Here is a 15,709-nt window from a genome sequence, read left to right as displayed (position 1 = left end):
GCGCCGCGCGCGTTTTGCCGCTAGTGTGTACTTGCCATAAAGCAAACTGAATGCACACCGATAGTTAATATCTGAGGGCAACAGTCTGTAAAAGTTCCAAACGACGGCATAGGTGGCTTGGTGGGAAACTCATGTCTAAAGTTCTTCCTGGTGTTACCAGCCAGTTGCTCAATAGGATTCCGCAAACTATTTTCTCTTTTCGTTGAATATGCTTATTATCATTCCAGTTTTCATGTTTGTAGGAAAAGTTATACAATCGGTTGTTGTTGCTTTACGGTGTGTTTCTTTTTTCTTCAAACACTTATTTTTAATAAGCCGGGCAAAGAACTCAAATAACGTCACAACAGATTAATTATGTGTCCCGTCGTACATAACTGGCAAGAAAGCCATCAAATAATTTAAGAAAACAAATTTTAATAATTAGGTTCTCAGAAACTTTACGGCACATATTTTCATTGAAAAGTTGAAGGAAATCGACATGAAAGTCTAGTTCTGGGTTTCAAATTTTCAAAACGGCCTTGTAAGCCAAAATAACTGGCTTCAAATTATCTCTTGAGTGTACCTGGTTGCTCACGAAGCACTGCGAAGCATAGGTCGAGGTGCAACCCTCCTTTGATGCAGCAGGGTGCCATATAATAAAGCTGAACATTGCGGCTGGATAAATTATTCTTGTAGCCCCGGCTCAATTGACTATACATCCATGCAATCGGGATATTCGCACAGCGCCAATCGGAATAAGATCGCGGGAAGAGGGAAGTGCAACGGCAGATTTATTTTGCGCCTCCCGCTTCGTCACAGGAAGGTCACACCACGAGCTACGCTTCGCAGTGCTGCTTGTGTAATCAGGTAAATTCAACGAATAATTTGAAGCTGTATATTTCTGCTTACATAACCGTTTCGAAATGCTTAAACACGTAACTATACTTTTATGACGATTTCCTTTAACTTTCCAATATAAACATGTGTGGTAAAGCTTCCAACTGAAAATTTAGTTATCACAATTTCTTTTTTTAATTATATGATTGATTTGTGTTTTCTTGCCAATGATGACAGCCAGGACACACAATTAATCGGTAGTGACGTGAGCTGAGTAATTTTGTGGGCTTATTAAAAAATAAGCGCTTGAAGGAAAAAGAAACACACTGTAACGTAACTACCGAGTTTATAATTTCTCGTATAAATGTGCAAACTGCAAATAAGCATATTCATGAAAAATTAAAAAAAAACATATTTTGCGGATTCTTCTCAGCAATTGGGGGTAACACCAGGCAGAGCGTGGGAAGTCGGTTTTCTACCTATGGCTTCGTTTGGAACTACAGAGTATAATCGACATATGTGAACGATAGGTGTAATTACTTTAATTAGTGAATGATCGTATTGGTTTTTCATGCAAGTAATGCTCACTTGGACATGAAATCAATATGTTCTGACCTTATACGAGTGACTTGATTGCTTTTTAAAAATGTGGTCGCAGCAAAAAAAAAAAACAAAAAAAAACATAAACATGCAATTTTGGTTGCGCTGCAGTTAAGCCTTCGAAGGAAACGAGTGTGACCGGGTGCCGAGATCACGCGCTGCATGTGTCTACGGAATGATGTTGATGTTGAAAAGGAATCAACATCAACAACGCGTTCCTTAAACTTTTTCGGTGATGGGGTGTTTTCCCATTGTTTTCAGCTAGATTCTCTATAACCATGAAGAATTTGTTGTTTGGCCACGTGTGTAAAACCGGCAACGAGGACTTCTAATCATCAAACCTACGATTGAGTTGGAGCCGTACTGCAGACTTCTCGAATTCTCTGAAAGCGGCAAATGTTGTTCGTAACTGGAACTCCTGCAATTTTACTGCAATGTGGCCAAAAGCTTCAACCCAGTCAATAAAGGCTCGGTTCGACTACGCGAGTAAACGAGTCGACTACACTATGATCATTAAGCTTCTCAACGAACATTATGACCCAAGGCCTTAATAATTACTTAGCCAATTCAAGTTTCATCATCGGAACCACACGCCGACTATGTCGTGTACAGAGTACGCTCAATGCTTCGCGAAATTGCATCGGACTGCGATTCCCTACCACAACAACCCGCTCAAGAGCCGTAACCCTACCACAGCCGAGTATTCCAGTGGGCTGCGACTCTGTAAAAGTAAAACCAAAGAGCAGAGTGACTACAGACAAGGCTAAGTGGGCTTCTATCACCATACCCTTAAGTGTCATGTTGTCGGACCGCTTTATTTGTGGCCTTAGAGAATGACAACTGGAGTAGAATGCGACATCACGCTCAAAGGCGCTCCCTATTTAGCGCTAGCAGTGGAATCCACCATGAGTCAATGGCAGTATATGAAACGTACCACTGCCGATAGTATCCCGCACAACGCATAGTATGTCGAAAAAAGAAAGCCTCAGAAAGGGAACACCAAGCCTAACTGGGCTACCACTCCACCGGTATATATGCACGCGTCAAACAAATGTAACCATATTCCGTTTACCTACACGCACTCCAGAAAAAGACGGCGCATTGCAGATGCTTGCTTTACGCCAAATAGGCAGCTGCCAGATGGATGGATACGTGTTTATTCAAATAGAGTTGACTTCTTAGCCGACATTGAGACAAGGATTGAGCGGAAGGGAATAAACAGATCCACTGGAACGGGGCCTCAATCACAGGGCTAGAGTGTGTGTACGTGGCCTCACTCCCTGGCGAACGCCAGGAGGCAGTCGAGCTCGGGCTGCCGGCTGTGAGCCACTCATCGGATTCAGCTCTCGTAGTCCTTGATCGTGCCGGGGTTGGCATGTTTCGTTCATACCGCTGTGTATGTTGGATAGCTCCAAATTAGGTGTCGTGCCGTTGGGCTGTACGGCATACGCCATTGGGACATTCCTGAGTACTTTGCTCGTCTTCAGGTGGCTGCTCTTCCTCAACTGCGATCGCGGTACTTGCGCGGCGGTTGGAGTAGTCATTTGTCTCTGCTGTTTCTTTCTTTTTTTTTTTTTTTTTTTTACTGGTGAAGCACCTCCATCATTCGATCACGTCCGGTGTCAACGCGAAACCCGACTGGAGACTGCGGAGCAAGACCTGCTCATCTTTTGTAAGATAAAATCAAGAAAGAAGGACGCGCTATTCGGCTAACTACAAAGGAAGCGTCTAACGACCTCTTCAGACTAAGAAAGGTAATGCACAGTACCACAGCGTGATTGGCTGTTAACCTTCCGGTGGATAGAAAGCTTCTTCAAATGGACGTGAACTGGGGTGTGCATCACGCACAATTGTCAGCTCCGAGGCATTTGAGAGCCTCTCGGCCGAAAGGTCTGAGTCCCTTCAGAAATATTCAAATTGCAGTTATAGTCCTGCGACAACATGTATATTCTGGGGAAAAGGGGAGTTCAGGTGTGCTTGATCATCTCTACATGCCTTGACCTCTGTGTCAATCAAAAGCAAATGGAGCTGGCCTCCTCGCATGAAGCCGGTTCCCTGCCTTGAACAGCACTTTCAGCAGTGCAACTAAAATCAGTAAAGAAGACTTCATCACATCCTTGGGGACTTCGACGAAGTGTGAAATGGTTCTCTGAATATACATCGTGGCGAAACTATTCAGATCGCCATAAAAAACGAAGAAATACCAAAGTTTCTCAAGTGCACGCCTGTTCCTCTTGCTCTGTGAAATGCTGTTCAGGAAGGACTTGACCGACTACAGTGCAAGGTATTCTTGAATAAGTGAAATATTCATTCTGGGCAGCACCTCTAGTTATTATGCGTAAGATGAATGGATCTGATCGGATGTGTGGAGACTATAGGTGCCCTGTGAATCCTGAGCTACCCACATGTCCACTGCCTAATTGAATCATGCGCATACCCATTGCCGACAGCTTCTGAATTATTTGCGGTCGAGTGAAGATCTCCTCCAAGATTGATCTTCAACAAGCGTATTGGCAACTCCAATAAGATGACATATAAGCCGAACTGTTTGCCTTTACCACTATCCAAGAATTGTACTGCGACAAAGAATTTTCGTTTGGAATTTTACTAGCACCGCTGTATTTTCAGCAGTTCTTGGATACACTTTTAAGTGACAATGAAGGCACATAAACGTATCTGGATGACATAATAGTGACCGGAGCTTCCGATCAAGAACATAAGAAAGACTTGAAACAGTACTACAGCGGTTCAACGATTCTGGTCTCCGGGCAGCGAAATCACAGTGTAACTTTGTTGTCACAGAGATGGAATACCTTGACTACCACACGACGGAGTCCGCATAAGTCATGCAAAGGATAATCACACAAGCTCCAGAACCATGCAAACATGCTAATTACAAGGATTCCTTGGGTCTCTAAGTTTCCACAGGCGGCTCCGGACAAGATGTCACTACTATTGTCGAGAGTTTACATTACTTACTCTATAAGGACGTAAAATGGCATTCGGTATAGAAACAGCGAACAGCGTTCAAAAAACTTTAGGACTTACTGAGTACAGCTGCTGTGCTAGCACACTATTACAGAAGACGACAGGTCGTTCTTTGATGCGACGCATCACCCTACGGCATGGGTGCCGTGCTATCTCATCTCGACCACGGCCAGGACGCTCCAATCGCTCGGGCTTCTGGAAGACTACGGAATAGTAAACGGAACTATGCGCTTCTGTATAAGCAATGACTTGCTATCGTAGTGGCAAAGAAGCTCTGTCACTAGTATGTGGACTGTGCAAACGTGATCATATACACTGATCACAAACCGATCGATAGAATCTCGGGATCTGCACGCCCGACGACAGTTATGCTATCACCACACAAGACAAGATCAAGATCGTGCCTCTTGCCGGGCTGTTATCAGTACGACCTGCGATACAAACCGGGTAAGGATAATATCAACGCAGATGTGGTCAGTCGACTGCATTTACCATGTTCTGAAGATGATCCAGCTTTACCTGATGATTTTCTAATGCTGGAGGCTGTCGGACCACATCCGATTACGGAGACAGAGTCCGAATGCTGACAGGAGAAGTCCCAACACGGACTCAGGTCTACAAACGATTGCAGAGGGCTGATATACGTGCTTTCAACGAATGGAATTTCGCTCCATTCTAGCGAAGGTGGAGATAGCTATCAACTGACATTGTATGCGTCCCCAGGGAAACGAAGAGTAATATTGCCATATTTACTCCAAGTGGTAGCCTGAATACGGCTCACGCAAACCACGCTGGTATTCTGGCCATAAAAAGGACTGCAAGAAGTTATATTTTTGGAGGCTGAAGCTCGATGCACATATTAAAGTACAGCTATAGCCGGCACGACTTGCCAGCAGTGCGAAGGAGCTTCCCCCAGGTGGCCAGCACCGGAATGATAAAATCGCAGAAACCATGGGAAACGAATGCATATCGAATTTTGTGGTTCCGTAGACGAGATCTTATACTTGATTGCGGTCGACGCTTACTCCAAGGGGCTGGAAGTCACGCCGATGCAATACACAACGACAGCGAGAATTCTGGGCGCACAACATAAATCGTTTTCAATTCCCCCAGTCTTGGTTCCTGACAACGCGCCGAACTTGATGACCAAGGAGATGACAGAATTATGGGAAAAGTAGGCGATCCCACTAGGAAAACAGCTCTCGTGTGTAGGCTCCATAGACACAACACTGCGCATTCCCTTCCTATCAACTTTCAACAAATGGCCAAGCTGAACGCATGGTGGCGGAGACAAAAAAAAGCTCTTCTAAAGTCAATAGAAGGAACAGTGCAGTACAGGATTACAACATTCCTTTTACGAGAGCACACGATGGCTTCGTAAAGTACGCAGAAGACTCACACAGAGATGATCTTGGGAGGGAACTCTACGACGCCTCTGGATTGCACGACGCCAGACCCTCCGACAAGAAACGTTCCCGGGAAAGCAAGTGCAAAAGCTAATTTCCAGGCAGGAGAAGCGGTGTGTGTTCGTAATTTCGGTCATGAGCCACCCTCGATTTCTGGGGTAGTTCGAGCGTGCGGATCAAGATCCAATATGGTGCAGGCCGAAGATGGTGCACACATTCTTAGGCACATGCATCAATTCCTTTGGGACATGGCTACAAGACGATGAGATTCTCAGGCATCATTACCGTTGGCAGCTTAAGTTCCTGAAACGACGAAAGTCACAGACCCCAACAAGCCTGATATATCATCCAAAGTGGTGCCCGTGTTTTCATCTTCGGAAATCCCACCCGACAGTTCTCCGGGTGCTGCTCTATAAATCTCTTCTGACAGCACCAGGCAAGTTGTCAGTGAGACAGCACGCGAGCATATTACACGTCACGGCCAACGCATGAATAGATCCAGATTTCTTCCGCCACTGAGATTTAACCAGGACGTGAAGAACTCATACTTTTCCAAAGAAAACGAGGACGACCTGCTGCCGAGCTTTACACGTGGTTCTCTGTAACACTTGTAAATGAGTGTAAAAGGCAGTATGTGTCAGTTAATGGGTTTTAAGCTGTAAACGACAGGAGGCCCTGTGCAGAGGGCAACATATTCATTTTCGTCACCTGATATTCTTCAACCCTGAAATTTCCAAAGTCTCACAAATGCTGCGCTCACTATGATACCTTTAAGTTTCAAAAGTTACTCCTTCAAAGAGTACGCGATCATTTAAATACGCGAATTGTTTTTGCCTTTTCCATACAGTGGAGACAAGGAAGAAACCAGGAACGTTGAGCTTCGGATAAACTGAAGACAGAGAGAGAGGTTATAAGGGAAAAGCGGGGAACTAAACAGGCTGAGCCCGGTGGGCCATCCTTCACGGGGGAAGGGGATTGATAGAGGAGAAGGAAGATAAAAGTTCACACATTGCACTGGTACCCACACAATCAAGCGTTGATATCGGTTTACTCGATGCGGCTTCCTTTCGCTTAAATATGCTCAGTATTGCTACACACGACGAGTTGCTGAAGGCCGTACCGTGTTTGATACGGGATGCCCGAGGTGCCGCGTTGCGTCAGTTATCGCTAAAGTATTGCTTTTCCTACCTCATAGTGTCTTGTGGGTGTGCTTCGCGTTGATAGTTTAATAATCCCTATGATATAAGCACAAAAAGCCTAGACGTACAATAAGGTTATATCTCATTGCTCTAATTATAAGGACTCACTAGAAAAATGCACAAATAAATTCTAGGATGTTACAGATCAAAACCATGGTCTCATTATGATCCACGCCACAGCACGCCACACAAGCATTTCTTTTACATTGCACCCCCTAAAAAATACGCTCGCCAGTGCGGAATGAAACCCGCGACCTCCACTCAGCAGCTTAATGCCCGATCCACTAATCTAGCGCGGCGGTTCCTACAAACCTGATTTTTTTAATGGAATCTGCAGCGCCTCTAAATAAAATCATGTAGCTCGATTACATTCCAATACAACATATTTTATGTTTTAGAATTATGTTTTAGACATCCCATTAGATTTTGCAACTGAAGTGGTAGACGCATAGCCTGTGCTTGTGTTTTAGATATGCTCGAGCGGGTTTTCAGTTCAGTACAGTTAAGAAAATAATTACAGAATAATTACTGTACCAATTAGGTTTTCACTGAGATAACATTCTGGTGTTTGTTCTGCAAGTCTATACTCGCCATGGTTAGACATAAAGCAGAAAAAGTTGCTGTAATTTTCCTTGATGTGCTACTGTACTTACGCATTACAGGGTTCGCATGCCCGAGAATGATATAAGTACGCGTAACTCAAGTATTTAAAACTTTTCCTGCTCTCCTTTGCACGGGCACGTGGCTGCCGCACCCAAGTAGTGAACGCGCGACCTCGCGTCAGCAGCCAAATGCCGCAGCCACCGAGAGAATGTATTTAAGTATCCTGCGTGATTTGAATGCGAAAGCATAAGGACTTCTCTAGGTTATATCCTAACGATAAAACACTACCTTAATCCACCTTGACCTAATGTGTACCAACCTCAATCCACCGCAATCCGCCGTAATCGATTTTAATCCCCTTTATTCCACCATATTCCACATAATACTATCTTAATCCACTTTTTTCGACCCTAATCCACTTTATCTACCCTAATCCAGTTCAATCAACTTTGATCCACTTTCATGCACTTTATCCACCTTAATCCCATTTTGGGAATGGTCCAGGTTGGTTTTTCGCGTGTGAGCCACATCGTCCGCCCGACGCCGTGGCTGTTCACCGAGGGATTCCGCAGCGCGAACCGCAGCAGGTCCAGTGACCGGAACGTGACGTCTTCACTTATTCACGTGGGTTTCGGTACCACCGGAAGAAAACAACGGACGGTAGATTTCTCGCTTCACGGGGCATATAAGCCTTTCGCCTTAAAATGCATCAGCCAACCGTGATAGCTTAGTGTTGGAGGCGTTGTGTTGCTAAGCTCGCGGTCGCCCGTTCAATCCCGGCCGTGGCGGCAGCCTTTTGATGGCGCCAAAATGCAAGAAAACGATCGTGTGCTTGGATTAATGTGCACGTTGAAGACCTCCAGATAGTCTAACTTTATCAGGAGTCCCTCATTGTGGCGTGCCTCGTAGTCATGCCGTGGTTTTGGCACGTGAAACCCAATGAAGAAATAAATTTTAATGTAACCATTACGAGCAAATACTCGTTTGGTGTCGTGATTCGGCGACCGGGCATTTCGCGCTGACTGTATATCACTGAATAAAAATTAAATGCTTGTCTCACCCGAATATATCGGAAATTGTCTGGCAGCTGGTCTTGAGCTTGCTGTAGATGCCCAGAACCGTGACGCCGGTCTTGCCTGCCCCATCTTTGACTAGTTTCGTCACAGCCTGCGGATTAGCAAGCGAACTTAGTACTCTGCTCGTGCACAACCAAGGTACGAGTGATGTTCTTTTTTTTTCTAAATTTATTGTAAATTTTTTTTCAGAAATACTTTGTGCAATATTTTCACGTTCTATTTCTACTCACAACAACGAATGATGTAGCAAGCGTAACTTCACAGCACGTGTTTTTCTTCCACTTCTTCCTGCAGATCGTCCGCTGTTTGGAGTTACTCAGCAACATGATGACGCTGACGAAGCATACGTGGCGCCTCCAACTGCAGGCACATCTGCCCCGACTGCAAACAACCCGTACTAACTACCGCGAAACGACTGTTGTCGGAATGTCCGGTGCACAAAGCGATGTGGAGAAAGCACCTCTGCCAAGAAGAAATACCGCTCTACGAGGCATGGATCGGACCGGTGGATGGCGCAGGGAACCATCGCGGAGGAGTCTCTGTTGACTTTTGCCAAGAAATGAGAGCTATTACAAAGGTTTTATATTCTACACCTAGCACGGCCGCCTGCTCCTCCCGACACACTTTCTCCGGTTTGCCATTCTTCGTATTACGCCAAAGAGGCGTCCCATTAAATAAAACATTTATTCACTTAATCAGTGATCATAAGTGTGGTGAATGCTACGTTTCTCAAGGAGTCGTTCTTTTGTCTTTCAATGCCCGTAGGACAGGGGCTCGTAGCGTTCTGCATTGTATGCACGGGCCCTTCTGATAGGGAACTAATTACACTGACAGGGGATGTGAAAAAATGTATTTCACGATGATGAAACCTATGAAGACGAAAGCACTCCTGTTCCAGCCTTGTGCGTTGTTGTGTGTTTTATGCAGTGCCTCGTTTGTTTTTCATCGTGATAACTATCTCTAGCCAATCGCATGCGAAAATTGTAATACTTCATAAAGGATTTGTTTTAGCAGAAAGAATTCAACGTCCTGTAAAGGGGTGTACTGAACAATTCAGATGGTTGCGTCTGTTCGTAACCGAAAAGGCAGGTGACGCAGAGCAGGAACAGCTGGTTGCCCGAACGGCTTACACTCGTGCTAAGCACTGGCAATCTGGCTGGCCCACTGGTTGCACTGCAGGCATTGAACAGATGATCTGGCTGGTCTTGCCCTTGTGCTCTTCTTCATTAAAATTACCCCGGGTGCAAAAGCGGAGACGAGCGGGTCATAGAATGTTTTCAGGCGGTGAACGTGGACAACATCCCGTCCATGGCTGCGCTTGTCCGATGTTGGTGTAAGCGGCTCTATGACATAGTTGACTGGAGAGGTGCATTCGACGAACCGGTATGGTCTCACATACTTCCAGAGAAGTTTTGCCGAAAGTCCAGGCGTAGTACAAGACACGGACACCAAGACAAGTGTGCCGGGAGCGAAGTTCGGACTCGTAGCGTCGCCATCACGATTGTACTTTTGTCGTTGTTGGTCGTCGGAGGTTACATGTCGGGCTAATGACGGCATTCCTCGGCGTACCGGGCAACGGCTGAAACGGGATCACACTCTGACGCGTCTGGTGTATAAGGCGAAACCGTATCGATGGTATGGGAAGGGTCGCGACCGTAGAGGACGAAGTACGGAGAAAAACCTGTAGTATTTTGGGTAGCCGTATTGTATGCGTACGTGACAAATGGGAGGATGATTTCCCAATTTGAATGCTCCGATGAAACGTACATGGCGAGCATATCACCAAGTGTTTGGTTGAAACGCTCCGTAAGCCCGTTAGTTTGAGGACGGTATGTCGTGGTGGTCCGGTGAACTATGCGGCATTGAGCAAGCAGAGCTTCAACCACCTGCGACAAAAACACGCGGCCTCTATCGCTCAGCAGTTCCCGAGGTGGGCCATGACGAAGAATGAAACGATAGAGCAGAAAGGATGCAACGTCACTGGCGGTTGCGGCAGGTAGAGCGGCGGTTTCAGCATAGCATAAGGTGATCAACTGCGACAATAATCCATCATTTGCCAGCAGGTGTTAGTGGTAGCGGCGCGTACCGGTCAATTCCCACAAGGTCGAAGGCACGAGCAGCGCAAGGAAGCGGCTGTAATAAACCGTGGGCCGGATGAGGCGGAGCATTTGCAGCGTTGGCATTGCGGGCACAAGCGGACAAACTTTTGGACAAAAGTAAACATTCCTCGCCAGTAGTAACGTTGCCGCAGACGCTCATACGTCTTCAAAACGCTGGTGGGTGCACATTGTGGATCAGTATGGAAAGACGCGCACATGTTGGAACGCCAAGACCTAGGTATAACTAGGAGCCACTTGCGACCATCGGGCTGATAGTTGCGTCGATACAAGAGGTTATCCCGGACAGCAAAATGGGCAGCCTGGCGACCCAGGGAGCGGAAGATGGGAGATGCTGGCGAGCCAGAAAGGAGATGCAAAAGAGAGGCCACCGAAGGATCCTTGCGCTGTTCTGATGCGAAGGTGTCGATGTCGACCGGCGACACCGTCTCAAAGGTGGAGAGGGAGGCAGTGTCGGCTGGCAGCGGAGAGCGGGACAGAGCGTCAGCGTCAGTGTGCTTGCGGCCTAAGCGGTAGATGACGTGTATGTCGTATTCTTGAATGCGAAGAGCCCAGCGAGTGCTTCGCCGCAAAGAGCCTTCAAGGCTGGAGGAAGCGGATTGCAGACAACGATGGAGCTGAAACCGGCTGCAATGTCAAGCGTGGCGTAAGGGAGGGATAGATCTTTGCGGGTTATGAAGAGTTCCGAAGGAGTGAAGAAGACAGCACCTTCAGAGATAGCGCCACAGAAGACGGGAACAACGGCAGACGAGTACGGCGGTATGGCGATGTCTTCCCGAAGGACTAGCTTAGCGGGAAGAGAAGCGGCGCCGACGACGGGCACGTCACACAGAGGCTATAATTCCACTTCAGCACGCGCACAGTTCATGACCGCGTTATTTCGCGAAAGAAAGTCCCACCCAAGTATCACGTCGTGAGAGCATGACTGCCGAACCACGAACTCCACAATATAGAGAACAAACACCCCGAATAACAGCTCTAGCTGTGCATGCTGCGGAACGCTGAACTGGCTGGGTACTTGCTGTGCGAAAAGAAAACCCATAAAGTGGCGTCGTAACTTTTCGTAAAGCGCGAGAGGCGTTCGTTTAGGACATACACGGCTGCTCCAGTATCAATTAGCGCAACGGTAGGGACGCCGTCAACAGTATAATGTCGACAACGTTCGAAGGCGACAATGGAGGACTTGCACAGACCGATGCCGACGCAGTTCCTGCCTCCTGAACTGCGGCGCTCAGTTTTCCTCTTGGGTGGGTGAAGGGCGCCGACGCATGGGGGACAACGAGCGGCGACGCGGGGAAGGTGAACGAGGTGTTAGGACTGGGCGCTCGGCTGGTGGCCTGTTCGAGGGCCGACTAAAAGAAGTATCCTGGAAAGGTTGCACATCGGCGTAGGGAGGCGACTGCACAAAGCCATCAGAGTGCAGCATGCGGCTGAGGCAGAGTCGTGCAACATGGCCGGGAATACCGCAGGCATAACATATGGGTCTGTTGTCTTGCGTGCGCCAAGGATTAGCAAAGGCAGGAGTAGGTCGATGAACGGGATGTTGAATTGGATGTTGAACGGGTGGTACCGGCCGTGGATGTAGCGCAACGAGTGGTTGACGAGGAGGCTGCGCGGCGACGGATGCGTAAGTAAGTGGCGTGATTACAGGGTACTGCTGATGCTGCATTGGTAGAGCCTCAGCAACTTGGTCTTCAATAACCCGCTGGAGCGTCGGGGCAAGCTGTGTAGGAGGCTGTGTAGGAGGCTGTTGCGGCAGCGGCTGCTGTTGGGGTAGCTCAGCGAAGGGTAGTAGAGAAAGCTGACGTGTAACTTCCTCCCGCACGAAAGCTTGGATTTGTGTAAACAGGGGGGAGCGATCAGAGAAGACTGTCATGGAAGAGAGGGTCTCGTCAGCCACTGAGGGGCACCTGGTCAAATCATGCTGCCTCCTCAACTCGTCGTACCTTTGGCACAATAAGTTTATGAGCTCTGCTACAGTGCGGGAACTTTTGGCGATCAACATTTGGGAAATGTCATCAGCGATGCCCTTCAAAATGTGTTTCAATTTGTCATTTTCGGACATAGAAGCATCCACACGTTTGCATAGGTAGATAACCTCTTCTATATAACAGGTATATGTTTCACCAGGTTGCTGCGCTCGCTCTCGTAACCGCTGCTCGGCGCGCAACTTGTGGACGGCAGGGCGACCGAAAACTTCAGCGAAACGGGTCTTGAACACTGACCAGGACTGAAAGTCGGCTTCGTGATTTTGAAACCACAGGTGAGCCACTCCCGCAAGGTAGAAGATAACGGCATTTAACTTGGCGGTATCGTCCCATCGATTGTGCAAGCTCACCCGTTCGTAGGTAGACCACCAGTCATTGACGTCCTGCTCATCCGTGCCGCTGAAAACCGCTGGATGGCGGAGCGGGAGAGCGCCTGAGCAGGCAACGGAGGGTGGCGGCGACGTCGGCTGGGGAGAGTCAGGCATGACGGGAGGCAGAGTCCGAGACCGGAGTTCCAGGGTGTAGATGTTCTTGAATACCCAGCACCTTCCACCAACTATAAAGGGTTTACTGAACAACGTCTGTTCGTAACCGAAAAGGCAGGTGATGCAGAGCAGGAACAGCTGATTGCCCGAACGGCTCACACTCGTGCTAAGCACTGGCGATCCGGCTGGCCCACTGGTTGCACTGCAGGCATTGAACAGACGATCTGGCTGGCCTTGTCCTTGTGCTCTTCTTCTTCATTACAGTCCCATTACCTGGGGCATTCATCATCATCATTAGCCTATATTTATGTCCACTGCAAGACAATTGGAGATCCTGTGATCTCCAATTATCCCCATCTTACGCTAGTTGATTCCAACTTGCGCCTGCAAATTTCCTAACTTCATCACCCCACCTAGTTTTCTGCCATCCTCGACTGCACTTCCCTTCTCTTGGTATCCATTTTGTAACTCTAATGGATAGGATAGGAATAAACTTTATTTGTACAGCGGTTAAGGCTGTTGGTGCCCGGGGCTAGGCAGCCAGGGGTCCATCGCCGGAGAAAAATCTTTCGAGATCCTGGGCAATGGCCCTGGCCCGCTGGACGGCCCACTCCTGGTCCTCGGGTGCCTCGCTGAGGAGGGCGGCTTGCCATCTCTCAGCGAGGCGCCCCGCTTCAGAGGGTCCTGCTGTTATCTTCCCCCTTCCTCTTGGTCGTGCTTCTTCTTCACGGCGTTAACATGCCCAAAGTATATGGGCCATATCAGCCCGTTCGTGCTCGCACCACGGGCAGCCGGGCGACGGGTGCAGCGCAGGCCACCGGCGGTGCAGGTGATAGGGGTTGGTGAAAGTGCCCGTCTGCAACCGCCTGTATATACGCTTTACATGGCCTGCCTAGCTCCATATTTCCTACTTAATGTCAACTAGAATATCGACTATCCCCGTTTGTTCCCTGGTGCCCTATTTTCTCTTAAATAACCTTTCATTGTTTCTTTCCTATTTTGGTGCCCGATATATACTGTGGAACCACTAAGCACACTTAAGAACACTGATGCTTTATATTGAAGGCCCTCCATTTGATCGACTCCATCGTTTCACTTCCTCTTCTTCGCTTCACTCGGCCGTCCCCCACTACTCGGTCATGTCGTAACCGGTGACGCGCCAGAAGAAGAAAAGTTTGCCACAGATGTCCCCCCCCCCCCCCCCTGCGGACAATTGGTCATGGTCACTTGGATAGGTGGTAGGACGGAGGTGTTTATAATAGGAACCTGTTTGATCCTTTCGATAGCGACTGTGTCTTCACCTCCCTTGCGCAGGATTGCGAAATGGTGTTCAAAACGTTTGAAGACTGGGAAAGGACCGTCATAGCGGGGCTGAAGAGAACAACGAGGCATGTCAACACGGACAAAAACGTGTGAGAATGTTTGCAGGTTTGAGGGTAGGAAAACGTCGTGCTTATTCATGTGAGCAGAGGTTGGCGATGGACGCAAGTTTTGCTTGAAAATCTGTAACGCTGGACGAACGAAGATGGATCCGAAACGTTCGGCTTAGATAGAGGGTTGACGAGGTCACCCGGCTCCGCTAGCGAAGGGTGCAGCAGTAAACCATGTCAGCTACAGAGCGGGCGAGTTCGGGTCGGAGTGATGATCGAAGGCCGAGCAGCACGATTGGGAAGTGCAATACTCAATCCTCAGCGTGAGGCTGAGCGGCGAGTGCTGCTTTCAAGTGACGATGTAGTCGCTCTCCGATGCCGTTGGAAGCAGGATGGTAAGCAGTTGTGCGAATGCTAGCGCAACCCAGAAGGGATGTTACAGATGTGAAAAGTGCCGACTAAAACTGTCTTCCTCGATCAGTGGTCACCGTTGATGGCACATCAAAATGGCTAATCCAGGTAGACAGAATAGTATGAACAACTGTCATCGCCGTTTTGTCTGTCATTTGAGCTAATACGACTGAGAGCGGACGCTCTCAGTCGTATTAGCATCAACGCCATGACAAGCCCTATCCACCTTTCCTTGTCTTCACTCGCGGCGACACAAGCATCCGACGATGAACTTCCACTACACCGATCTTCTACATCCCTCCGCTTGGAGCAAGTCAACTTTCCCGACCACGACCTCACACTCTGGTGCGACGTTTCACCTAACCGTAGCCTAAGGAAGTGCGGTAGACTCAGCTTTCGATGTGGGATGGAGTGCTTGAAGAGGCTGCAACATCTTCGAGCCTGCCGGGATGAAGTGGCGATAAAAACTGACGAATCCGAGAAAACATCACAAGCTACGTGTGTACTTTAATTTCGGGTAGTCGATGATGGCCTGAAACTTGTCAGACAGCTAGCGGAGTGATGTCATGATTGGTGATGAGATGTCCGAGAAAAGCGATCTCCGGAACCCCAAACTGATAATTATTAACTTTGATGACGAGATCGTAATC

At 48.1% G+C, this 15,709-nt stretch overlaps 1 protein-coding gene across 3 annotated transcripts in view; it reads right to left on the bottom strand.

Annotated features, from left to right (window-relative positions):
• The window catches only part of LOC119455572 (uncharacterized), a 125,234-nt gene that overhangs the window by 99,404 nt on the left and 10,121 nt on the right, over window positions 1–15,709 (bottom strand). For all 3 annotated transcript variants that reach the window (XR_007467504.1, XR_007467505.1, XM_049668870.1), the window contains exon 4: window positions 8,673–8,779. Coding sequence is in view for 1 of the 3 variants with exons in the window: in XM_049668870.1 (XP_049524827.1) it covers window positions 8,673–8,779 (107 nt within the window). In the remaining 2 variants the exon portion in view is untranslated. The remainder of the gene's footprint in view (window positions 1–8,672; window positions 8,780–15,709) is intronic.

Source organism: Dermacentor silvarum, chromosome 6 (genome assembly GCF_013339745.2).
Source record: "Dermacentor silvarum isolate Dsil-2018 chromosome 6, BIME_Dsil_1.4, whole genome shotgun sequence".
NCBI lineage: Eukaryota > Metazoa > Arthropoda > Arachnida > Ixodida > Ixodidae > Dermacentor > Dermacentor silvarum.
Note: the sequence above shows the minus strand (reverse complement) of the source record. Positions and strands in the feature narration are given on the sequence as shown.